This window comes from Larimichthys crocea, chromosome XV, assembly GCF_000972845.2.
Source record: "Larimichthys crocea isolate SSNF chromosome XV, L_crocea_2.0, whole genome shotgun sequence".
NCBI classification, from domain to species: Eukaryota; Metazoa; Chordata; class Actinopteri; family Sciaenidae; genus Larimichthys; species Larimichthys crocea.
The window spans coordinates 16,572,502-16,596,948 of NC_040025.1; the positions used below are offsets into that span (position 1 = coordinate 16,572,502).

The 24,447-nt window shown below is 41.7% G+C and overlaps 4 protein-coding genes across 7 annotated transcripts in view; 2 read left to right on the forward strand and 2 right to left on the reverse strand.

Moving 5' to 3' along the window:
• The window catches only part of LOC104932670 (dihydropyridine-sensitive L-type skeletal muscle calcium channel subunit alpha-1), a 20,021-nt gene extending 17,047 nt beyond the window's left edge, over positions 1-2,974 (forward strand). The window contains exons 43-45 of the mRNA XM_010747959.3: positions 52-98; positions 190-264; positions 697-2,974. Of these exons, the coding sequence (XP_010746261.3) occupies positions 52-98; positions 190-264; positions 697-1,008 (434 nt within the window). The 3' untranslated portion in view covers positions 1,009-2,974. The remainder of the gene's footprint in view (positions 1-51; positions 99-189; positions 265-696) is intronic.
• LOC104932678 (structural maintenance of chromosomes protein 1A) lies at positions 2,679-12,462 on the reverse strand. Its single transcript, XM_010747970.3, has 26 exons — positions 12,093-12,462; positions 11,426-11,614; positions 10,789-10,901; positions 10,057-10,260; positions 9,486-9,724; positions 9,144-9,402; positions 8,893-9,033; positions 8,722-8,804; positions 8,516-8,615; positions 8,086-8,193; positions 7,778-7,963; positions 7,267-7,446; positions 6,976-7,122; positions 6,635-6,772; positions 6,434-6,550; positions 6,238-6,344; positions 6,008-6,149; positions 5,749-5,894; positions 5,482-5,635; positions 5,281-5,388; positions 4,658-4,814; positions 4,396-4,550; positions 4,097-4,248; positions 3,908-3,977; positions 3,655-3,765; positions 2,679-3,553 (listed from the first exon to the last, which is right to left on the reverse strand). The coding sequence occupies exons 1-26, from the start codon at positions 12,199-12,201 to the stop codon at positions 3,473-3,475; spliced, it is 3,696 nt and encodes a 1,231-aa protein (XP_010746272.1). The 5' UTR covers positions 12,202-12,462; the 3' UTR covers positions 2,679-3,472.
• A 6-nt stretch (positions 12,463-12,468) lies between these two features.
• ribc1 (RIB43A domain with coiled-coils 1) lies at positions 12,469-16,101 on the forward strand. The gene is made up of 9 exons (XM_019259249.2): positions 12,469-12,584; positions 12,678-12,820; positions 13,021-13,239; positions 13,375-13,592; positions 13,723-13,837; positions 14,161-14,279; positions 14,889-15,125; positions 15,611-15,777; positions 15,940-16,101. The coding sequence occupies exons 3-9, from the start codon at positions 13,041-13,043 to the stop codon at positions 16,019-16,021; spliced, it is 1,137 nt and encodes a 378-aa protein (XP_019114794.2). The 5' UTR covers positions 12,469-12,584; positions 12,678-12,820; positions 13,021-13,040; the 3' UTR covers positions 16,022-16,101.
• A 1,526-nt stretch (positions 16,102-17,627) lies between these two features.
• The window catches only part of l1cama (L1 cell adhesion molecule, paralog a), a 39,130-nt gene continuing 32,310 nt past the window's right edge, over positions 17,628-24,447 (reverse strand). For 2 of the 4 annotated variants that reach the window (XM_010748019.3, XM_027288622.1), the window contains exons 16-28: positions 24,081-24,278; positions 23,923-23,993; positions 23,598-23,823; positions 23,376-23,491; positions 22,756-22,972; positions 22,319-22,441; positions 21,944-22,120; positions 21,731-21,844; positions 21,460-21,609; positions 20,932-21,060; positions 19,841-19,913; positions 19,649-19,660; positions 17,628-19,195 (exon numbers count right to left, since the gene is read on the reverse strand). In XM_010748019.3, coding sequence (XP_010746321.3) covers positions 18,934-19,195; positions 19,649-19,660; positions 19,841-19,913; positions 20,932-21,060; positions 21,460-21,609; positions 21,731-21,844; positions 21,944-22,120; positions 22,319-22,441; positions 22,756-22,972; positions 23,376-23,491; positions 23,598-23,823; positions 23,923-23,993; positions 24,081-24,278 — 1,868 coding nt within the window. In that variant the 3' untranslated portion in view covers positions 17,628-18,933. The remainder of the gene's footprint in view (positions 19,196-19,648; positions 19,661-19,840; positions 19,914-20,931; positions 21,061-21,459; positions 21,610-21,730; positions 21,845-21,943; positions 22,121-22,318; positions 22,442-22,755; positions 22,973-23,375; positions 23,492-23,597; positions 23,824-23,922; positions 23,994-24,080; positions 24,279-24,447) is intronic. The other 2 variants (XM_010747994.3, XM_027288623.1) reach the window with 2 other exon arrangements.

Below are 24,447 nucleotides of genomic sequence, written 5' to 3' on the forward strand. Positions count from 1 at the left end.
AGACTTCATAATCATAATCATAATAATTTGTCTTCATTCAATTTTGTTCAGACAACCTGCGCTCCTGGAACTTCGTTGTGAGAACGGATAAAACACAGGTAAAGATTTTTTGACTCATTCAGTGTAAATGATCATAAACATATATAATCATATATAGACAATGTATGTATGCATATCTTTTCTTTGCAGTTCCCTTATGACCCTGACTATGGTGATGGTCAGAGTCTGAGCTCCCGTAGTGCAGCTGACCAGCTCGTGCATGAGGTAAGTGAGGAAGGATCTCTGACTGTTCTTTTATCACACACTAATTATCACCTCTATCTGCAAAAGATATCCTGATCCGCTGTCGGATGTATCATAGATGGGTGATAATAAATAGGACTTCCTTTACAGCTCCAGACTCATTTCCTGGACACAAATTAAGCGAGTCCTGGATTGAACCACATTTATTTCTCATTAAAAAGTAAACACAGTTAAAGTCTAGTTTGTTTGGGAACTCAGTTCCCTGACTTCAAGAGCAACAATGTCACATAATTACCAGCTGTAAAAAACAGCAGATGGTCACACTAAACTGTGGATCGCTTGAGTTTTACTCTTTAGTTCTGCTTAAATAAACTATAACTTAATACTTGTTGGTTTAAGGTTGATGGATTACCAGTAAAAAATGTCTGTACTGCATGTTGTTTTCTTTTCTAGGCTCTAGTACAGGGTGGTCTGGCCTCCATGGCCAAAGACCCCGACTTTGTCTCTGTAACTAAGAAGGAGATGGCTGATGCCATGCATACAACTGTAGACGATATGGAGAGCGTGGCTCAGGGCATCCTTAGCGAGCGCTCAGGCAGCGTCGCCTCTGGCAAAAAGAGACGTCCCATCCCTGCCCCTCCTCCTGCCCCCGCTGTGGCAGCACAGGAAACAGGCCAGCCAGATCCAGCTGTGAGAAGAAAGAGACGTCCAATACCCATGATTCCCTCCGTACAGGAGCCGGATGAGGCCAACTCCAAAGTTTAGAGGTTGAGTTTACGTGGTTATCTTGTGACTCTTTACACTTGCAGATGGCTCCAGCTCACCTCACTTTACCAAGCTTGTTGCCCCTCTTGACAATCTGTAGCAACTAGCCTGGCTCAAGGCCTAAAGGCAGCGTGGTTCACGTTTAATAAATTGTCAAGTGTGGCTGAAACTTAACCAAGGAGAAACAATATATCTGATGATGAAACATCCTCTTAATCTTCAGATTTATTGAAACTAATAAAAACACGAACTTATCTCAGAGCGAACAGATTGACGCACTTCTTTCTTTGTAGCGTTTGTTGAAGTTATCCATTCCATATGACTTATGGGACAACCATGTGAGTGAGCTGAGTGTCTTACTGAAGCCTCACTGAGGGAGGCGGGATAGTGACTGAAATGACTCACTGAATACAGAAGCTGACTTTATTATGCTGCAGTTCAGTGAGGGAGGTGGGAAAGGACTCCACTTTAGGGAGATGATGAATGAGTTTCTGTGCATCCAGGCCCAGAAAAGTTCAACTGAGTATTCAGTTCATGCTCTTAAAAGGGCTCTGGTGCTACTATAAGAATGTTTTTTCTTTATTGGTAAAGCAGCATCCTCTGATCATTTAGGACTTGCTGTCTTTTATTACTGAGGTTTCTCCTGCTTACCACTGTTCTTGTGTGCAGTTGGTATCAGCAGATTTTAAAGAGGACACATCTTTTTTGTAATTTTTGGACATTGAGGTACATTAAACCTATCAAATAATGATCCAAAGATTTATTGTATTAAAGTATTTGTTCAATTTAAAGCCATCGAGCAGTACATGGGATTTTCGTCACTTTAAGTCACTGCTGCAGGTTTTATGTGTTTTTCATGTCATACCATTAAGTTAGATTAGTTTGACCCATACAGTTTATGTATCTTCAGCATACCTGGAGTATGGTGGATTTAGTTTCATAGCTCACCTGGGTATTTAACACATTTTATTCATAATTGCATGGGCATAATTATTGCACTTGTTTCATGTGTTGTGCCTGAATACAAACCCTGACAGGTCTTACAGAGGACTTTTTTTTTTTTTTACATTACCTTCTGATCAGCCTGTTTTGCTGTCATACATAAATTATGTTGCGAAGTTTTGGAGATAGTTTGAGTGAACTTTATAGCTCAACCACTCACTTGGGAGTCTCCTTCACTTCTGGATCTGTGCCATTATGGTTGATGTTACATTGGTGTTTTCACCATGGCAAGAGAAATAAATCATCCAAACATTCATTTCTGTGTTAGTTTTCTTTATGCAAACAAACCAAAGATGGAGGTCTGACAACACAGGCCGTGATTTGGAGAAGGAAAAAAAAACCCTACGGAACAGGTGAGCTTCCTCCAGTAAATAATCAAAACTAAGGATAGAAATGCCTTGAAATGAGGCAGTTAACACAGACGGAGCCTTGATGAGAAGATGGGTGCATGCTTTGGATGCCCGTGAAAACTGAGAGCCTCTATAAATAGTCTTGCCTTGCAAAGCACGGACCTCCCTCTGCCTTATGGAATGGAAACTAATATAGGAACATGCATGCTGAATTATAGGTTCAAAAAAAGAAAGATCCTTAAAACTAAAGCAGATATGTCAAAAGAAGCACCTGAGGACATGAAAAGCAATACAAATAAGCAAAATAAAGAGCTTAAATAATTCAAATTTTATTTATTGAAGCAAAGCAATCAATAAAACAGACTTGATAGAGTAGTCTTGCATTGAGTTTCCCATTCTAAAGTATCACTCAGACTATAAAGAGACTGTTGTCATTCATACAGCCACACGACCTCAGATTATTATTCATTTTTGTGATGAGTTTTAACAAAGTTCCATGATCTCGTATCACCACCAGTTGCAGCTAACGAGGGGTTTCATTTAGCAATCACACGGGAATGAATCCACCATATTGTAACAACAGTTTCCTGATTAAGCTTTAAAAAAAAAAAAAAGTATCACATGAAAATGCAAATACATCTTTTAATACACACAACAGAGGACAGGCAAAGCCTTTAAAGCACACCATTGAAAAGAGGGCCATAAACAGTATAAAAGCAGGTAAATTCGACACATGTGATACACGTGATACAAATTCTACAGTCTGTTAAAAAGGTTTGAATCCCCCCCCCTTATTTTTAATGTGGTTATAATTATTTGTAATTGATTATTATAATCACTCTTGTATGGCCAAATTGAGAAAGGGCTGGCTCATATAAAATGTACATACATCCTGGTTGTCACCGTCTATAAAGAACAACTCCCCCATAACTAAAAAAATCTCACTAATTCACTACTCTAGCATATCCAAAAAAATACATAAACATAAAAAAAAAAAACAATAGGAAATAACATGTGGGACCTAATGAATACATGATCTGTGACTACAGAATATGTTATCAATCCAGAGACAGTAGCAGATGAACAAAATGCCAGTGTTGGGAGTGCTTGGTCTATTCATTCGGATTTGGGTTGGCATCAGGATACTGAGAGAGGTCAAAAGTGAGCACTTTGCTGATGACGCAATCTCCTTGCTGTGAGTAAAGAGAAGGGAAAATATTTTAATATTATATCATTATATCAAATGTACAGCAGATGTTTGAAGTGCATTTTGCATAGACAATATTGAACACACCTCTGGATAAACACCAATGAGTGAGTCTGCCTTGGTGTAAAACTCCTCCTTCAGAGAAATGACGATGGCCTGGAAGTTCTGCACCGACTGGTCTTTGATGTAATTGGCCACCTTCAGGGTACAAAGGGAAATTATGAGCTGCAGCTTGTATTTAATGTGATGAGCAGCATTAATTAAAAAAATGTGTTTACATCACAAGCAGCATTGATATAAAAGCACAAGTCATGGAATCAGACATCATTTGTGAACAGACCTTGCCAATGTTAGTGTTGTCCAGAGCAGCGTCAATCTCATCCAGGACAAAGAAAGGGGCGGGTTTGTAGCTGAAGACAGGCAGGACAGATGTTAATGATATTTAAACTGTCATAATCTTTCGAGCAAAACACTTTAACGCAAAAGAAATCAAATATGATTTAAGACTGTGCTGCTTCCTTTTTTTCACCTGTGAATAGCAAAGAGCAGAGCCAAGGCAGCAACAGTCTTCTCTCCTCCAGACAAGTTGTCCATGGGTCTGAACCTCTTTCCTGGAGCCACACAGTTATAGTTGATGCCATCCAGATATGGCTCCTCAGGATTTTCTGGGCCCAGGAAAGCCTACAGAAGTGTAACACAGTCATTGTTCAAGGGTTTTGCTTTTGATACACAACTTACAAAAGGTTAGTTAGTACACGATCTGTGGCTGTACTGTGGCAGTGACTTTATGAAGGATATTGTTAAAAAAAAAGAAAAAAAGAGGCATACCTGGGCACTGCTGTTGCGTGAGAGGGCCTTGTAGATCTCATCAATGTTGGTGGCCACAGACTCAAAGCAGTTATTGAAACGATCAAACCTTTCCTTCTTGATCTGCTCAAAGGCCTGCTTGGCTTTTTTGGCTCTCTTACGAGCAGCCTCGAACTCTGAGGGGGACGACGGAAACAAACATTGAGATAACATCAAGAGAGGTTTGCATCACCTCCTTTCTCTTCTTCATTTTATCCCAGCCTCTAATATCCTGCCGTCTTACCGTCACTGGTCTCTTGGAACTTGTCCCTGACACTCTCGAGCTTCTCCATGGCTTTCATGTTGGGTGCGCTGATCCTCTGGAGGATGCTTTGCTGCTCGTTCAGACGCTGCTGCAGTGTGTTTGTCTCCGCCTTGATCTCTTCCTCTGACAATGCATCCTGTACGAAGTCAGATATAAACATGTTTAAGTTAATGCGTGCAGCTTAAACTACAGACGTCATAGCTTTGCTGTAAATGACTCTTTTTCCTCTTTTGTATATTGTTAAGCAGCACGTTGTGCCTGTTATAAAAATTAGGTTTATACCGTGTTTCAGATGTTTTAATACATACAATGTGTATGTGAGCTCCTATTCCTCACATGTTCTGTTTTCACTTCTCTAATATGACTTTGTTGCTAAAGCTGGCAGGGTAAGTTAAGGTCCAGGTTAATGTATAAATAGAAGAAGTCCAGAACAGAACGAGAGTCAAGGACAGGTCAGAGAGGTGACATTTAAATTGTAGAAATGCTGACTACTGATAAGTTCAACTTAAACTTTGATACTTCGAATCCAGTCTTCCTTATTGAAGGGTCATTTGAAAATGCCTGTGCAGAGAAAAGTGCTATATTATCATTATTACTGTCACCTTCAGGTCTTCAGACAGGTTGCTGTAGTCGATCTCTATAAGAGCCTCTTTAGCGAGAACACTGCTGGACGTCCTCTGGCTGCTGGACTCATCTGTTTGGGAGCTTCCCTGAAAAAACAAAACAAAAGCAAGCATGTCATTTTCTATTTCAGTCCCACTGGTATAAAAAAGTTTGAGCCTGCCTGAGCGTGCTTTGCCTACCTCTCCTTGGCTGATATCATCCATTGTTCCAGATCGTAGAGGCAACCTGATGTCCTGCATTTTGCAGGCTTGCAGCAAGTTGTGACGGTCGCTGCGCTTCTGCTCCAGTTTCGTTTCAATAGCCGTCACCTCCTTCTGGAGCTGAGTTAATTCTCTGCAAGATACGGAAACATTTGTAGCACAAACCAACTCAAAAAGGTAATATTTACATTTGTTATGACACAAGAAATATTCATGTTTATGTGCACTTTATTCGCAGCCACTGACTTGTTGGCGCCACCCAGTTTTTTGCGGATCTCCTCCATGTCGTGGTTCTTATCATTGACTTCAGATTTCTTGGTGAGGTGCTGGTTCTTCAGGTCCTGCAGTTGGGCCATTGTCTCATCAATAATCTTCATGTGCCTGTGTTCCTCCTACAGGAAGATTAGAAAGAAAACAAAAAGACACGTGAGAATTAATTTAATATCAAAACTCAGAATGGAATAGATTAAGTGAAGTTTTCCTCCTTCACTTTGTTTTGTTTTACCTTCTTGAGTCGCTCTATTTCAGCCTCGTCCTTCTTGACGGTCTGCTCCCACATCATAACTTTCTCCTGGTCCTCCTTCAGCTGATTCTTCTCATAGTCAACCTGGATACCCAGGCGAGTCTTCTGGGTCTCAAACTCAAGACTGAAGCAAAACAATGCATGTCAGGTTGGACCACACAGGAAACCTGCAACAGATTAACTTACAACTTATGACTTATTACAAAACTCACCGCTTCTTTGCAATCTCATTCTGCCTCTTCACCTTCTCCTCCTCGAACTCCCTGATGTTCCTCACTCCAATCTCCTTACAGAACTCAATAAACACCTCATCCTCCACCTGAAATATAAAAACATTATATTGATATTATTGCAATGCCACATTCTCATACAGGCCTATGAATGGACCTCACTTTCTGTCAGTCTCACCAGGTTCATGCGGTCTCGCAGGTCAGTGATCTCTCTCTCGCGGGACTGGATGATCCTCTTGATGTCGTTGATACGAGGGCCAAAGTTTGCCAACTCGCTCTCTAGCTTAGACTTCTCCTGCACCACACAAATGAAACAAGTTTTAATGCAACGGTTGCTAAAAGGAAACAGGAATGAACCTGAGGTGTAACCGGGCTGTACCTGCATGTTGAGGGAGAGGTGGCGGGTTTTTGTCTGCTCCAGATCACTCTGGGAGTACTTGAGTCTCATCTGCAGACCGTGGGCCTGAGACTGCACCTGACGCAGCTCTGCCTCCTTCCTCTTGGCCTTCATTTGCTCCTACAAAGAAAAACATCAAGTAGAATTTGTTTTGAGTTTACCTCAAGCATAAAGGTGCAGTCAGAGACTAGAGATCAAAAACAATTCACATTTTGAGGTTATTCATAGGATTTCAACTGCATTCTAACGGAAACACTTTGAGATACCTGGATAACTTACTAAACTAAAACCTCCCTAATGGAGGGATTAATCATTTAAGATACCTTGAGCTCTTCTGTGAGTTTTTCTTTCTTCTCTTTGAGCTTGTCCACTGCCTTCTCATCCCAGCGCCTGGCCTTCGCCTTCAAGTCACTGGCTCCTCCAGAGATGACTCCAGATTTCTGGAACAGAGTACCGTCCAGGGCTACCGTCTGGATATAGGGAGAGGAGAGGTTAGGAGGGAAAACAGTCAAAATTCATTCTACCAAATTTCCAAACCTTCCATCTTCACAACACGAAAATGTTGACAAAATATGAAGAAAACCTCAGTAAGTGTCCTAAAAGAAGTCAAGCACCTTGTGTCTGTACGGCCCTCCAAATGCAATCCTTCGTGCATCTTCTACGTTCTCACAGACCAGGGCGTTGCCACATGCATACTGGAGGGCTTTCTTGATGTGGGGAGGCTCGTAGCGGATCACATCGATCACCAGCTTGGCTCCTCGCAGTTCTCTGAGTTTCTCATCTGTTGGTTTCACCTTTGATGAGATAAAAGCATAATGTATTTTTTTAAAAATAAAGCAATTTAAAACTAAGTTTGTTTTTTTTAGTGAGTGCCATTTTCAGCAGGAGACCTGGTGCGTTATATTGAGCAAGAAATTGATTTCAACGCTTGTAAACTATGCATGTAAATTAATGGCATTTCAATTAGCAGCTCTGGAATGATGTGGGTGTTCATTAGCAGTGATGTTTTTCTTTGCTTTAAGTCAATTTCAATCTTGTTTTTTTTTTTTTTTTGACAAGCGTAGTTTATTCAGTATAGTAATTCCACCCACTCTAAAGCGATTATCTGTGCTCTCTAGTATTCACCTCGAGATAGTCGAGAGGAAGGAAGGTCTCAGGCTCTCCTCTCTGCTCCTTGATGTATTGAATGCAATCTCTGCCAGTCTTCTCTGAGTCAACAATGATGGCATCCATGTTCTTGCCCAACACTTTGGTCACAGCAATCTGATACTTCTTTTGAGTGGGCTGGCACAGGTCGATTAGACGACCATACTGAAGAAAGAAAGAGAGCACCATAGTTTTCCTTTTATTTTTTTCACAGATTTCACTAAATATAGCAACAAAAAAATTAATCTCTCAAGCAATATTTCACTCTATACTGTCAGGTTCCTTACCACAGAGCCAGGGTAAAGTCTTTTGATACTCTCCATGATCTCTGCCTTGCGCTGCTGGCGACTGTTCTCCTGCCTGTCAATTCTGGCATCTCCCAGCTGCTCCATTACCTACAGCAAAATAATAATGATGGCATTTGTTACAGACTGCTTCACAAACGACATTTACATCATCAAACACAAGTGTAACTACTCAACTCAACTCAATTCATTTTATACAGCGCCAAATCATAACAAAAATGATCTCATGACACTTTCCATCAATCGACTAGAATGTACTCATTATAAAACTAATAATATTAACAATGGGAGTGCCTACAGGGCCCCAGTATACATGCTGGCCTACTGGAATAGATTATGGGCACACAGTCATTTAGTGTGTGTGAGTGTGTGTGTGTGTGTGTGTGTGTGTGTGTGTGTGTGTATTGAGCACCTGGTTAAGCTCCATGTTGATCTCATCAATTCTCCTCTTGGCCATTTCCACCTCCTCAGTCAGCTCCTCCTCCATGCGCTTCTGCTCATCAAGTGACTGCCTGAAGAGTAACAGGACAAAAGAGTGTGAGTACGATGCAGAAACCTTTAAAATCAATAAGTTGAACGTAGCACTGTGCAAACAATGCAAAAATGAGAGCAGCCTACCTGCTGGTGGAGATGTAATCTTCCAATTTCTCTATACGTTTCTGGTTCTCCTCAATTTCACGGATCTTCTGTTTGATTTTGGCCTGGAGAGAAACAACACAGTACATTTATTTCAAATCACTTAAAACCTCTTTAATCTGACACGGACAAACGTGTCATTATCTTATTTACCTCCGTCTCCACTTTCTTCCTCTCCTCCAAGTCAAGGCGGTCCTGGTCAGCCTTCTGGTCACGGTTGAACTTCTCAAGCTCCTGTGCCAGCGTGGCAGCACGTTTACTGGCCTCCTCCTTCAGCCGGTGGTACTGCTTGACCTGAGCAGAGAGAGCAACAGCGGGGTCACGTAAAGGCGTCTATATATTTAAGATTGCTCTGATGTGTCAGACATCCAATGACTAATGTGTACTATATTCTCACATCATACCTGGTTTTCTTCCAGAGTGAGATCCTGGCCCTGGCTCTGCGCCTCCTCCTCCATGCGCTCCTCAAACTCTTGCTTGGCCAACTCCACCGCCTTCATCTCTTTATCCAGCTCATCCATGTCTCCCTTGCGTTTCTTGTACATCTTCTGGGCGTTCTGCAGTGATTTACGTGCCGCTTCAAGCTTCTTGATCTTGTGGGAGGTGTTCTCTTTGGCCTTGATGTACTGCGGCCTCTTTTGGTTCAACTCAGAGTCTTTCTCTCTGTGGGCAGAGTGAGGTGATTAACAAAGCCCTTGCTTTTAAATGGCATTAGTTACACAAGAGGTAAGTGAGCGGTTACTTACTTGATTTCTTTCTCAATGGTCTGCTGCTCCCTCATCAGCCTGCCCAGCTCCTTCTTCTTGTCCTTCAGCTCCTCCTCCACATGGTCCATCTTTTTACGGTCCTTATCAATCTCCTTGTTCCGCTGACCAAGCTCTTTGTTCAGCTTCTCGATCTCAGTCTCGTTGTGGTACAGCTTGAAGAGCTGCAACTGAACACTAGCCCTGGCCACTTCGTCTTTGAGACGCTGGTAACGCTCAGCCTGGCAGAATGATAGGAGGAGAGAGACAGCCGTGAGATGGATGATGTGAATTCTCTTTTTCCAAGAGTGACAGGGCCAAAGTAGGCAGCAATAACAGTGGGTTATATAGGCATATACTGCTTCTAGTTGTCTCAGTACTTGCACTCTGTGCAATAACAAGGTAACACAAAATATACATAATCAAATTACAAAACTAATTAGAAGTATAGAGGCAAAGGTTACATGAAAGCACTTCATTTCCAATCCAAGTAGGACACAAATACATAGAATATATACAGAATATATTTCCAGTGATACTGTATTTACGCTGAACACACACACAAAGTACATACCTCCTCTTTCTCTTGCTTGGCTTCTTTGCGCTCAGCAGCAATGTTTTTCTTACGATGGTAATTGAACTGTGTGTCCTCCTCTGCTTTCACCATCTCCTTCTTCCTACGATCGTACTCCTGGGCCAGCTCTCCAGAACGTGAGATCTCCTCAAACAGAGCTGTACGCTCCTTCGGGTTCTTCATCGCAATAGACTCCACAGCTCCCTGCATGGAGAATAAGCAGGGAATGAAAGGGGGGTTAAGAATAGCAACTACAAACACAAAGTTAGCAGATTTATCTCAAAGTCAAAAGTCAAAGTCAACTTTATTGTTAATGCTGCTATGTGTACAGGACATACATCTAAATTACGTTTCTCTCTTATCCCAAACAGCATGGACACGAGTATAGTAAAAGATGTAAAAAATATATAAAAAATATAAAATAGAAATATACAAATCTAAAAATATATACAAGAAAAAGACATCTGTGAGGCAATATGGCACAGTGTAAACTGAGTTATTAGTATAAATATAAGTATGGCAGTATGGACATGATCTCCTCTCACAATCAAAGCAATGATACCCAGCTACATGAACCACACCACAAAGACTAGTGTCATAAAAGCAAAAAAAAGCTAGCCTGCTTCCAGGGCTGTTTATCGCAAGAATAACTTTTAATAATGGATGATTTGGGTTTTCAGTTAAGAATAAAGCATTTATTACATTTGTATAAAAATATAAAAAAAGTCTCACCTGAAAGACCAAGAAGTTCCTAGCCTTGATCAGAATACCAAGTTTTTCGAGCTCTTCGCTGTATTCAGGCAAGCTCACCACCTTGCTGTTGATGCGGTATTCGGAGGAGGAACCTGAAACACACGCATGGTCAAACATTGGAAACATTATCTTATGAAAAGGGGCATAGAGCAGTGTTGCATGGGGTTTTAGAGGTTTTATTGTCATTAGACAACACAGGGTTGCACAATAAAATGTAACTTGTCAAAGGAAAGACAATGGTCTTACAATAAACAACTGCCTTACTAGCTTTGACAATGTAATGACATAACATTTTCTCAACTGCATCATGGCTGTATTTTGCTGGCTGTGACAATGTCTCCGTCTGATGAAAAGTTTTCAAACAAAAGAGAACTGGCAGAATTGTAAAAACATAAAAATATGTAATATTCATGGTTGCAAAGCCGTACTTGGACATATATGGTCAAAGAAGCAGATGTAACATTATTTTTTCTGCTGTGCATCAACTTCTAATTTAATTCTTTTAACAGCAGAAAAGTTCAAATTTTCAGATGGATACTTTTTTCATTTCACACTGACACATAAGTGACATAACCGAATCATACATTCAAACATGAGCGTCAATGGCAGTTCATACCAATGATGACCCTTGTGAAGGATCGCTCCTCTCCATTATCCTCCTGGTACACCATACTGACAAAGGCTCTGTTGGCAGCTGGCTTCCCTACGGGTGCTCCGTGGATTAGATCCTTCAGGGTCTTCACACGCAGGTTACTTGTCTTCTCTGCCAGCACGAAGCTGATGGCATCCATAAGGTTGGACTTTCCTATAACAACAGTGTTCAGGTTTTTAGTAACCTATAGAAATCTAAGATGCACAACAGACAAATAAGACACACTGTTGAACTTATTTTATCTCATGACCTTTTAATTTGCAGTTTTCTGCAGAGGTATTGATTTAGATCTAGTCATTTTAAAATCTTTAGTTAGTTATGACCTTATGTTGTTCAGCTTTTAGTTTTAGAGGTATGAACTGCAAGAAAAAAAGTCCAAAACCCATTAAACCTTTACAGACAGAGTTTGATCATGCGCACTGCAAATAAACTAACATGCACGCACATATAATGTGCACAAGTTGACAGTCACAAACACAAACAACAGATATGTAACACATAATAACAGGGAGTTGAGCTGCAGCTCATAAACTGCAGGTTTTGGTCACGCAGCAGGAGTTACTGCACTGTGTTTACCGTTAGCCAATGCTAGCGAGCAGCCCGCGAGTTAACATCTGCAACAACAACATACCTGATCCATTGGGTCCGATGATTGCAGTGAACTTATGAAAGGGTCCGATGATCTGCCTTCCTTTATACGACTTGAAGTTCTCGATCTCTATCAGCTTTAAATAACCCATCTTGGTTTTATCTGGGAGAAAAAAATCTGCACGGAATATGAAGCTAGTCAAACGCTAGCGAGCTAATGCTAACAACCAGTGTTTACCGAGCACGAGCCGTTTCAAAGACGAAAAGCATGCGCGCGGATGAATGAGCCTCTCTGTCCCGCCTGTGCACAAGTCACATTATGAGCTGCATGTTTGGTTCAATCATCTAAACAGCCTCATTATTTTAATCAGACGGACGCGACGCGGTTGTGACAACAATGCGCCATTTTACAATCCGACAGGAAGACCTTCGAGCGCGCGAGACGCGAAACCTCGTGGTTTATCGCGAGATCAGCGTGATGTTGTGTTTATGACCTGAGAGCTGTCTCCTCAATTTAAGCACTAACGTTAAAAATGTAAGTGACACACTAAGTTATGTTGATTTCAGTGAGTGTCAATGTTTTTGTACAAGTGTACATGCTCAGTGTTGGGATTTATGTCAAACACAGGACATGTGTGAGAGTAAATGAGATGTTACTATGGTTACCAAGGGCATCCAAACACAACAGAGAGGACCTGAACAGCCTCACACACAGAGAGGTGCCACTTGTGTCTTAAATCCCCAAATTAGGCCGCATCTATAAAGTCAGAGGTAAGTGTGTCTGCTCACTGACTGTCTTTAAAGAAAATAAGTTGAAGCCTCTACAGGTTTCGGTGTGATGTTGTCAGGTCATGATAGGATCAAATGATGGCCAGATGTGTGATATTCAATTCAACAGAATCATTTATTTCCATCAAAGATATAAGCCATAATATTCACTGTTGTATTGTTGTGTTTTTTTTCCCCATCAGGCTAATTAGAAACTGAGAAAATGCACAAAGTGGATTTGCCTGTAGATCAGTCCACAGAAAAGAGTGTGGAGAGGCGAAGGTCTGCAGAGACAGCACGCAAGGAACGGATCTTCAACACCAGGCTCCGTGTGATGGGCCTCGACCTTGATGCTCTCAATCAACAGGTCCTGGAGAAAAAACATCAGCAAAATATGGAGATGCAACGGGACAAAGCTTTTGGTAAATTATGAGAGCCAGGATCCGAATTAAACAGCTGAATCACAACCAATATTCACCCATAACGAGAAACACTGAGCCCTCTATGAGGATATTGTCTTATATAAATCACCTTTTTTTTATTTCATTACATTGCAGATAATCTGAGAAAGTACCACGATGACATGCTTCTGCTCCAGGACATGAATGAAAAGGAGAAACGAGCAGCTTTGCACACTGATTTGACCCAGTATTGGGCCACTTTTCAGCGTGTAGAGGACTCTCGTGATGCTGATCTCAAGTGTGGCCTGAAGGGGGCATACAGGATCACCGATCCAAAGAATAAGATGGGGCCTGCCAGTATGCAAATTTTCAAGGTAGGCTCAGCATGACAGACGGGTGCTTGGTGTGCATCAAAGACCAGTGGAGTAAAATCCAGTGAATAGATAGATCGATAGATATTTCACATTACCCCCCCTGAATATTGTGTCCTTGTTTCATGTACAGGGAGAGGATATAGGAGAGGAGCAAAAGAGGAGGGAACAAATGAAGGAGACAGAAAGAGATCTGCGAACACAGAAGGAAGAAAATGAGAGAAGGCTCATGAGAGACAAGCACAGAGGTGAAAAGAGGCAAACACAAGCACGCACGCTGTAATCACTGATGAGCCAACATGCTGTATGCTATAGCCTCTGTAAATCACACACATGCTTCATGCTTTCCTGCACAAACAATCACACACTCCTACGCACAGCCCTTACTGCCAGGTGGCATTGATGGATGCTCATCCCAGAGAGTTGTTATGCCTGTGAGTGTGTCATTGAATAGCGTTGTACAATGGGTAATGGCTAATGCAGGTGTGAAATACAGACAGGAGGTGATTTCTAACCCCTTGTGTGTGTGTGTGTGTGTGTGTGTGTGTGTGTGTGTGTGTGTGTGTCGCAGAGATGCTCGTGAGCAAAGAGCTGGTGCGTCAGGACCTTATGGGGGTTCAGCTGCGCTCACTAGAGGAGGAGTGTAAGAAAGCTGAGCGCATCGCACTTGACAACTACAATCACGCTCTGGTACAGTACTTGCACATGCACACACAGATGGACACACAGCTGCACACACACACCACCTGCTGATGTGAGTGCTCAAAGCTAAATCCATGGGGTCTTGAGCGATCACATGTTGTTCTCTGGTGGGATTTTGAAATTAAAATTGCTAATTGAAAATATTAAGTGATGCGTACACACACACGCACTTGCTGCAGGTAGGCAGCCATCATATTAGTTGGTACCAAACAACATGGATGGTTAAACTGCTTTGATGTATGCGTGGGCCTTGTCTGTTTTCAAAAGCCTCCATTTAGCTCTCCCCTCATTTGCCTGAATGCACTCAGCTGAATCCTCCATTGGGAGGCATCATTATAAATCCTTCAGGTCATGGTATTTTTCATGACAATTATGTGGTTTCCCTAATAACCACTCACATGCACGATGCGCATGAAAACCCAACTGAGTAGATCTCTCAGGAGGATGTTTGCCACACGACTTTCCTCTATGCAAGACATAACCACATATTAGAGGATGGGTTCTCTAAAGCTTTTGCTATTTTAATCATCAAGGGGAGGATCAATCAACTGTCCATGGATCAGTGGTAAGGCCTTTCCATGTCCTGTCCCTCCACAGGCTGCAGAGCGAGAAGAGAAACTGAAAGAGCAGCACAAGAGAGAGGAAAAGGAGAATCTTGCAGAGATGGTCCACACACTGACATCCGATATGATGACAGAGTGTGCAGAGGCAGCGGAGATGGAGGTGGAAGGAGGGATGCCGCCCCGGGTTCTCGTAGACAAGTGGAAGGGAATGAGCCCTGAGCAGCTGAGCGCCATCCACAGGGAGAGAGAAAAACAACGTCTTGAGAGACAGGTACCGGAGTCACTCTGAAGCACAATGCAACTCCAATGCACACACAGAGTGATTCATGTTCAAGTCACAAGCTTGTGACCCCTTAAAATTAAACCAAAGATGCATGACAAATTAAAGGACAAATTAATATAAAATGTCCCAGTAAGGGTTAACACCATTCTTCCGAAATATATATCCTGTGTTTAATATCCTTGTCTAAAATGTCCAAGAAATCAACAAGCCAATCAGTGACCTTTTGTGCCCTTTATGGATCTGAATTCATTATGTTCATCCACTAATTTATTTAGGTTTTCCTTTCATTTGTCAAGCATGTCAATGTTCATTTGTAAACCTCTTTTTACAGGCTGCTTCTGTCTAAAGGTTGCATTTATCTTACAACCCTTTGGTTGGGTCTTAACCCCTCAGGCAGGAAGCCACTCCAAGCAATTCTTAACCTGGTTCTGCTCAGGTTTAGCATTTTGACTTTTATTTCTTGCCATCTTTAGAAGCAGCGTGATTCTGAGAAGGCTCAAGATGCAGCTTGGGAACTCCAACTCCTGAAGCTGTCAAGGGAAGCAGAGGAGGAGGAGAGGAGAGAAGCGGAGCTGAGGAGAGAAAAAAGGTTTCAAACAGACCGCTACAATGTGCAGCTGGCCAGAGAGCAGCAGGCAAAGTGAGCGCTTCACACACATACACACACCTCCTATTCAAGCAGTCGTCAGCAGATGTATTTTGGGTGTAGGTTATGAAGTACTCTAAGAACAGGGATTTAAATAAGCATTTTTTTGGAAACAGTTACTCACCTTGTGTTTGTTTGTGTCTCTGTCTGCCTCAGTCAGGAGTACCTGAACAAGAAGCTATACACCAACAGACCCACCAAGGAGTACTTTTATCAATTCAACACCAGCTCCCGCTGACCACGACACACCTGACACCAGCTTTGTCCTCCTGTGACTATGTGTTAATAAAGTCTATTGATTGTTATTCTCAAACACAATGTGAATTGAATCCTGAGTGATCAATACTTGCTGCGAGGTGACACAAATGCATCAATTTTATTGGCTGATGACAAAAAAGGGACCCTTTTTTTTAATACAGATTGTTCCACGTACTTTATTTTCAGTCATATATCCAGTTACAGTGGTAGATTCATGATGCAGTTACAGTTATATTGGCCCCATTTGTGGTCCACCCAACTCCCCTCGTTCACCCATGATACATATAGATACCATCAGTCCCATTGTGCTAACTGTGCACCCCACACACCACAAAGAGGCACATCTACACCCCAGCAGTGACAATCACTCCCTTCTCCTTTTTCCTCCTCTCTTCCCTCCGTTATTTTCTCTCACCTCTCCCCTCGCACTCAGGCATTGTTGTTTAAAATCTGTTTACTTGTTCTGAGTTCTGAAGTAGCTTCTCGTTGTGAACCAATTCACTTTTTTATTAGGTTTTTATCTTTTAACTATAAAAAATGGGGGGAAAACAGCAGTGGAAAAGCAAAGGCCAGCGCCTTCAGCTTTCCCCTCGACACATGAAAAGCAAAGAGTGAGTGGCAGTCGAGTGAGTATCTGTGTGTGTACACTCATTCCTCATTCAAAGCTAACATTTGCCCCGAACACTGACAAACACAGATGTTTAGCAGCAGATAGTCAAGTTAGAATATTGGCATATTTTGTCATTCACCGCTTGTGTATGAAAATAGATTTTTTTAAAAGCTTTATTTGTCCTGAGTGTGTCTGAATAACCAACAGCAGGGAGCTTATGCACACCTCCATCAGTGCCACTAGCTTTTTCAGACATCCCATATACTTTACCTCAGGGACTGTCAGGTGATGTTTAGCCAGTGACAAGCTTTTATTTGAATAGAAAGAACTGAGGCAGCAATGTTGCATATATGTTCTCCCTGTGGCATGCACAAACTGGCTCGCTGCATCTCCGTCTCTCATAACTGTATCAGACAAAAACTCCACAGATATTCACTGCGCTGCAATGCATTGCTGGATATGGTTATGGACATGAACGCAACCTTAGCTTTCATTGTAATGTAACTACTACTATCACTAAATGACACTAATGAACAGTTTTTTGATTTTCAAATTTTGAAATGTTTGCAAACATCTACAGAACAATGTGGATTTTTTTTTTTATTTCTTTTTCTTTTTTTCCTCAACTATGAACTATTTTTGCTAAAACAGCCAAATCTCACTGCAATCATTAGTCAAAAATGGAAAGTTTGAATTCATAGCAATAGTACAAACAAGAAAAATGACAACTTGCAACATTTTCTTTAAATTAAGTGGTTTCAAACCTGCACTTTTTTCACATTTTTATATCAAACATGTTTGTGTTCATCAAAACAATCTGTAAGGGTTGTATATACATTCTGTGGGGAAAAAGCTGTCCTTCCAGGTCTTCTCATAACCACTTGTGTGTCTCCTACACCTTGTAGCTCAGATTTATTTTATCAGTAGTATGTAAATACAATGTCTGCCCAGCTCTGAAAAGAATACATTCTCTGTGTTTGATGTGAATGCCAACTGCTTGCCTTTATTATACATCAACTGGCAGTCATTACGCCTGTCTATAATTTCAACCTGCATTGATGACAGTCTGAAAATAAAACTTGAGTGTTTGCCCACAGGACTCCACTCTCTGATCTGTAAATATACATAAATACTGCTCCTCAAACAGCTTACGTAGTATGAGATGGACAGGTATGAAAAGATTGTTAATTAGAGACAACAATGTTTTTAATACAGTGTAGAAAGAGACAAAGACAGATACAGAAAGCTACACATAGGTCTCGACACAAAAAATTACAATATCATTACCAATAATGACATTACACTTCTGGTGGGAAGGCGAAAGAGTAATGACATCAATCTGGTGCTCTATGCAGACCCAGCAGGCACAGGAACTTATAAGGAGCATGTACATATCTATAATACTGTATTATGGCTAAATAGATAGATGTAGATGCAGCTATATACACCAGATGCTACTCAGCATTTTTCACAGCAAGTTCCCCTTATGCATCCAATGTTATTTATACTAAGAAACTTGGCTTCACTTAGTTTCAGTTTAAACTTGATCTATGAAATATGTCAATAAAGAGAAGTCATGAGTTTTTTTTTAACAAACAGCATAGAAAAGAATAAGAAAAAGTGATGATATTAAAAAAATAACAAAAAGGATGTTTTGTGTTTAACCACATTCATAAAAAATAAAAAAATGTCACTGGTAAGTACAATCTGAGACATCAAATGGCATTAGACGTACACAATTATGTGCGAAATAATATAAGGCATGAGAAATATCTAAGATTCAAGACTTTTTACAGCAGCGTGTGCCACCTGTTTCCCCACACTAGGCGCTACCATCATCCTCCTCCTTCAATGCACTACTCTGCATATCTATAGGACCATACCTACAATCCCTTTGATATTTCTAACTGTACAACATTCTGTCTCTATCATTCTATAGAGTTGTCTGCAGAGAGAAACAAAAGAGAGGAAAGGGAGAGAAATGAATGTTAGTAATTTAGATATGTTGTAAACCACACAGATAAAGGAGGGTGAGGGGGGGTCAAAGGACATCTTCTGGTCAGTCAGACTTGTATCACATTGTCCACTACTTTGGACACTCCTTTGGTCAAAATAGTCCAGTCAATCAGATGGCTGCCAGCTACATCTGAATAGTCAATATATTGATTGTGTATTAGTCGTTAAACTACGGATCAGCAAGTCAGTAGGGAACAGGAGCGTATGGGCACGTATGTGTTGACATGTTTTGGTCTGATGGTCCTCGGTGGACGTGGGGAGGGGGGTTAATCGAGGATGGTGACTGAGTTGGGCATGCCATTGGTGGTTGGAGAGACGGTGGTGGGGTTGAGCGGTGAGTTGTCTGGCAGGCCATTGATCACCTCTGGCCCCTCACTTGGCCGACTAAACTGGCTGACCAGAGACTCATCCATGTTGAGCTCTGTGGTTATGGCACTGCTGACGTTGAAGTCCAGGTTGTCCTCGCTGCACAGTTTGCTTTCCTCGCCCAGGGATGGCTGGCTGGCCGTGCGCTTCTCCTCTAGGTCGCTACAGTATATAAGAGCACAGAAGGGGTCAAAAGCAAGAAATTTGACCATAAAACATGTAAAAAAAAATCACATGCTAGAATACTTGAACTGCAATTATTTTTAATACACAAACTGCAACTTTTTAGGGAATTTCTAGACAAAAATGGCAAAGATTTTATGGATTTAGGTTCTAAAATGTGAAAATGTAGTGGAGTATTATTGGGTTTGTCACTTTGGGCTAGGATATTGTGACAGACATTTTTTCACAGTTTGCTAATTTGTTATGGAACAAAATTATTAATAAAGAAAATTATCAGAAGTTTAAGGATTAAAAAAATAGTTACTAGTTGCAGCCCTGTACAATACATTACACCATGATTATACCAGATGTTACAAGGAAGTCAGTAGGTCAGTAAAGCATTGGCAGGGGGTAATAAATGGGTTTGGGATAGCAAATCACATCACAGCATACCTTTCTAGAGATCTGCATAGCAGGGGCAGGCATTAGGGAGAAGAGGGACAATGAAAGGAACACAAAGGGTTAGGAAAGTCAAACAGTGCTGAGGGAGTCAGGGCTGCGTTAGGAGGAATTTAAATGATATATAGAAGCATAATGTTAGCCAAGCAGTTACATAATGTTATGATATGCATTCAGGTGACAAACCTGTACTCTCCAAAAGTCTCATCCTTCATGGGCCGTGCTTCTGAGTCCATTGGACCCTCTTCTTTATCTTTCACTGAGGAGGAGATTATTGGATTTCATTATCAGAAAGATCTCAATCATGTTCTCGCTAAGTCACTGCCTCAGACATCGATATGACATTCTGTCGAACAGCAAGATAACGCAGTGGAGAAAAAAAAAAGTTTGTGTATGTAAAGCAGAAAGATTTGTAGTGATCTGTAGATCTGTATGTGTTTTATACTTTGATGTTTGACGTAATTTCTCATCTGACTTTCAGCACAATAGTTACTGACATGAATATTGCTGTTAAAATCTCATAAAACTAAATAATTAATAGTTCAGAATGGTCGTATTTATTATTAAGTTAGTCCTTGCTTTAAGCACAGACACAGACAATTCAGTGTACTTTAAAAGGACTACTTGTTTCTCCCTCAGAAAGGGAAAGGGATGTAAGGCTGTTGCTTTTCCCTGACCAGACAAATAGTGGCTTGCAGGCTGCAGTTTCTCTTGTGGTGTGTGATTATTATTTCACGGTCCTTTTCAGAGCAGAGCCTCTTCCTTACTATCACAGTAAGGAAGCGCAGACTTAGAGGTATGTTTCACTAAAGTGTTTGATGTGTAGCCCGCAAGGGACAAAGTGGGCCAAGTGAAAATTGGCCAATTATTGCTTGGAGTTGGAGCCATTATATGGATCACACAGCTGTTTTTTGGGCGTTTTTTTTAAACATGGTGCAGTCTTGTTTTACTTCTTTCCAGTAGAGTCATGATGTTTACTGTGGTGCATTCCTGTAACTGCTTGGCTTCTTTTTTTGCTACAGTGTCATTATCAGACAGTCTTATGGCTCCAGACTGTCCAGAGTTACCAACAAAGCTTGAGTGTGACTCAGCAGTTGTCAAACATTGAACTGTTCTTGAAGACAGGTGTAGAAGGACCTATATGAGTATATATGAATATAGTACAGTCTAAAAAAGCCATTTAACCATTTTATTTTCATCACTACAACACTTCAAGGTCTCTACTGTTAATTGCCACTAAGTGTTAAGTAACACTCATTATGCGAGACTGTACTTGCCTGAATACTTCCCCCCTTTACTCCTCTTGATGAAGCAGAGGATAAGCAGTATCAGCAGCAGCAGCACAATGGCACTCACAACACCGATGAACCAGCCCTGTGTTGCAAAGCTTGGCTGTACCTCCGTCACTAATTCAGTGGGAAAAGAAGAGAGAGACGAAAAGGAGAGAGAGTACATTTTTTTGTTATGGGAAAACAGGATCAAAATACAAGAGGAGTGGAAAGGATAAAAAAGGTAGGAGAAGCAAGATGAAAGCGGGGGAAGAATCTAGAGCAAAAGAGACACAGCATTATACATTCTGACAGGGTGGCATTTCGCTTGGGAACCAAAGAGTGCAGCACAATACAGCAAACAAACATGAGTAATGGATCATTTCATACGCTTCAGTCTTTGAAAACACTCTCCACTGTGCATAGAACTGCAAGACACTCTCAGTAGGATCAGGCTTTATACTGCTGGAAGCTCAGAAGTGAGAGCAGAGAAGATTAAATGAACAACATTGTATGAAGGCAGAGCGCACATAGTACCTGTTCCTTCTGTTTCAATATCAGTCTCCCAAAAGGTGGTGTTGCTGTAGATGAAGCGTAGACGATAATGAGAGCCTGGAGTCAGGCCCTGGAGCTGGTAAAAAGACTGTGAGGAGTCCACCTTCTCTGTCTTCTTCCATTTACTGCCATCTGCAGAGACATGACATGATTTTGTTTTCATTGTTTAGGATTGTGAAACTATTGCTGTGATGGACTAAAAGACTGAATGCAATTAGATTTTCCTCATGCACTAATAGTGTAGATATTATACCATCTTTTTTGAGGTAGTGGACCTGGAAGCTAACATTCCTGTGTCTCTTCTTGGCCACCCAGCTGAGGTTAACTGAGGTTTCCCCCACAGACAGGCTGATGTTGGCAGGAGGAGCTGTGAGACATTCAGACAGAAGAATCAGATTCTTGATCTAGTAGATCTAGTCCATTGTGTGCCACATATGTGACGGTGAAAAAAAAATCATCTTTGTACCTCCATCCAGCGTAGTTGCACCCTCCCTCATGATGGGCTCTCCGTCCCCTGCAGCAGTGCGTCCCCTCAGGTAGAAGCGGTAGTGGCTGTGGCGGTCCAGGCCCTTTAGGGTGAGGTGGGTGACTGTGGCGTCGTCTATTGTCTCTACCTGCATGGGGCTGTCATCACTCTCCACAACTGACCACAGCACAGCCAAAAAAACATTCAATCACCACTTGATCTTCAGCACATCGTTATGGGTGACATGTGACTGACTGATGAGCGTCATTAGGAGGCTTTGTCTTTGACATTTTCTAGTGTTATTGATTTATTTATGAAATGTATCGTGTGGTGTCATTCGCACAACTGATGTTTCTGTGCCTGAACGATGCTCACTCTGTTGGTACTGCAGCAGATATCCGATGAGGACTCCATTGGGCTGGCCAGGAGGCGTCCAGTTGAGGGTCATTTCTGCCTCTGATGGGCTGTCCAGCATCAGGGACGTGGGAGGACCAGGAACTATCAGCAACACAAACAGGACTAATTAAGATGCCCTCAGCTTAAAAGGTTTTATTATGCTTTTTCGATCGACTGTAACCTATATCCCCCTAACACCTGCCTGCTCAATAATATCTATCCCTGCATCAATTTCACCCTCCTTCCCTTCACTGCCATCCACCAAGTCATTCTCTTGCTATCAGTGTCATTTCCTCCGTTGTAACCCACAATCCATCCCTCCATTCAACCCATTTTGCTCTGTCTGTAATTAAATCTCTACATGCACTTCATCCATCGGCTCCCATTTCCATCTTCCCCATCATTCTCATTCTCACCTCCTTCTTGAGTCTTGAAGGACAGCGTCTCAGAGGGGGGTCCCTCTCCCTTGCTGTTGAATACAGTGACGGACAGGGCATAATGGGAGTATGGTCTGAGATCATTGATCACTTTCTTCTCCTCGTTGGCCCCAGTCTCAAGCACAACAGTGGTCCCTGGCTCTCTGGACCTCCGGCCTCGGTGGTGGCCCCTGGAGCCGATTCTGGTCAAGTAGATCTGGACCCCAAAAATCATTTAAAATTTGAAACATTTCATACACGTCTCATACTTTATTCATTCCATAGCAAGATTATGTTGATGTAATCACAGATGAAGAGAAATGTTATAGCACCATTAAAATTGTGTTTTATAAAAGTAATTGGAAAATTATATAAAGTATGGCTTGGGTGTCAAAAACCCAGCAAGACAAAGAGAAGCATGAGACTGGAGTATATATTTTAAAGGTGACATCATCTAAAGCAAAAAATGCTCCATTCTTCACAACCTTGAAACTAAAGCGAATGATGAAGCCCTTGCCAAGATCTGGCTGCCTCCACTATAAACCCAATGTATGAATTATTTAAGAGGCCTGGAGCTGAATATGTTAGGCCAAACAACAGAGGAGATACAGGATCAGTACCTTGTATCCCAGCAGGTGTCCTCTGACCGTGTCTTTGTCTACTGCTGCCCAGGTTACTCTGATGGTAGTGCTGTTCAGCAATACAACACCCACATCCATTGGAGCCTCCAATGGAACTGAAAGACAAAGACAGACAATGGGATGATGTTTGAGAAAGAGCACAAAGTTAAAATACTCCCAGTCAAAGAAAAGGGTATTGCTGAAAAACTTATTATATTCTACCATCTTCTCCTGAGTAGCCAATATAAGGGTCTGGCTCAGGTGACTGTCCTACATCGTTGACAGCGCGAACTTTCATCTCAAAAGCAGAAAAGTTGCCAATGTCATTGACGATGAATGGTGGTGCAGTTACATAGGTGGTGTTCCAGTTGGGCCCACTGCCCACCACTCGCCTCCACTGCACCCGGTACTTGAAGCCAGGTCCATTGAAGTTACGTTTGTCAATTTCCTGCAGTGACACAAACAGCAGCCCATGAGACACAAACCCTTTTTTAAAAATGTGTTTAATGGTGCTTCAGATAATTTTACATTCAGATAGGGGATGTACCTTCCAGGCGATGACCAGAGTGTCTGGATCTGTGGACTCACTCCTTACATCTTCAGGGTTATTGTCTGGAGCTGTGATTGGAAACAAGCTTAGTATCATGTTGTTTGTGTTGTTCAACTGAAAATGAAAACTTGTGGCTACAAAACACTTGCTCTAACCTTCAGCAGAAGTGTTGTGAGTATCAGATGGCTTGCTGGGGTCGCTTTTGCCCACATCATTGATGGCAATGACCCGGAAACGGTAGGACATGTAGGGCCACAGGGGGAGGCTAGCATGCGTCCTGTTACCCCCTACTCTCCTCAGCTCTTCCCAGCCCCTCTCCATAGAACCTTGGTCCTCAAACTCAACCACATACTCTGCAGAGTAAGAAAGAGTCAAGGAGAGGTGGAAAAAGACAGGGGGTAAACAATAAGGATGCAATAGAAACATAAACAAACACTCAGTGACAGTTTATGCTTTACAAAAGTCTGATGCGGCAGATCAAATAATAATCCAAGCAGCCTTTCATTGTGCCAGAGGGAGATA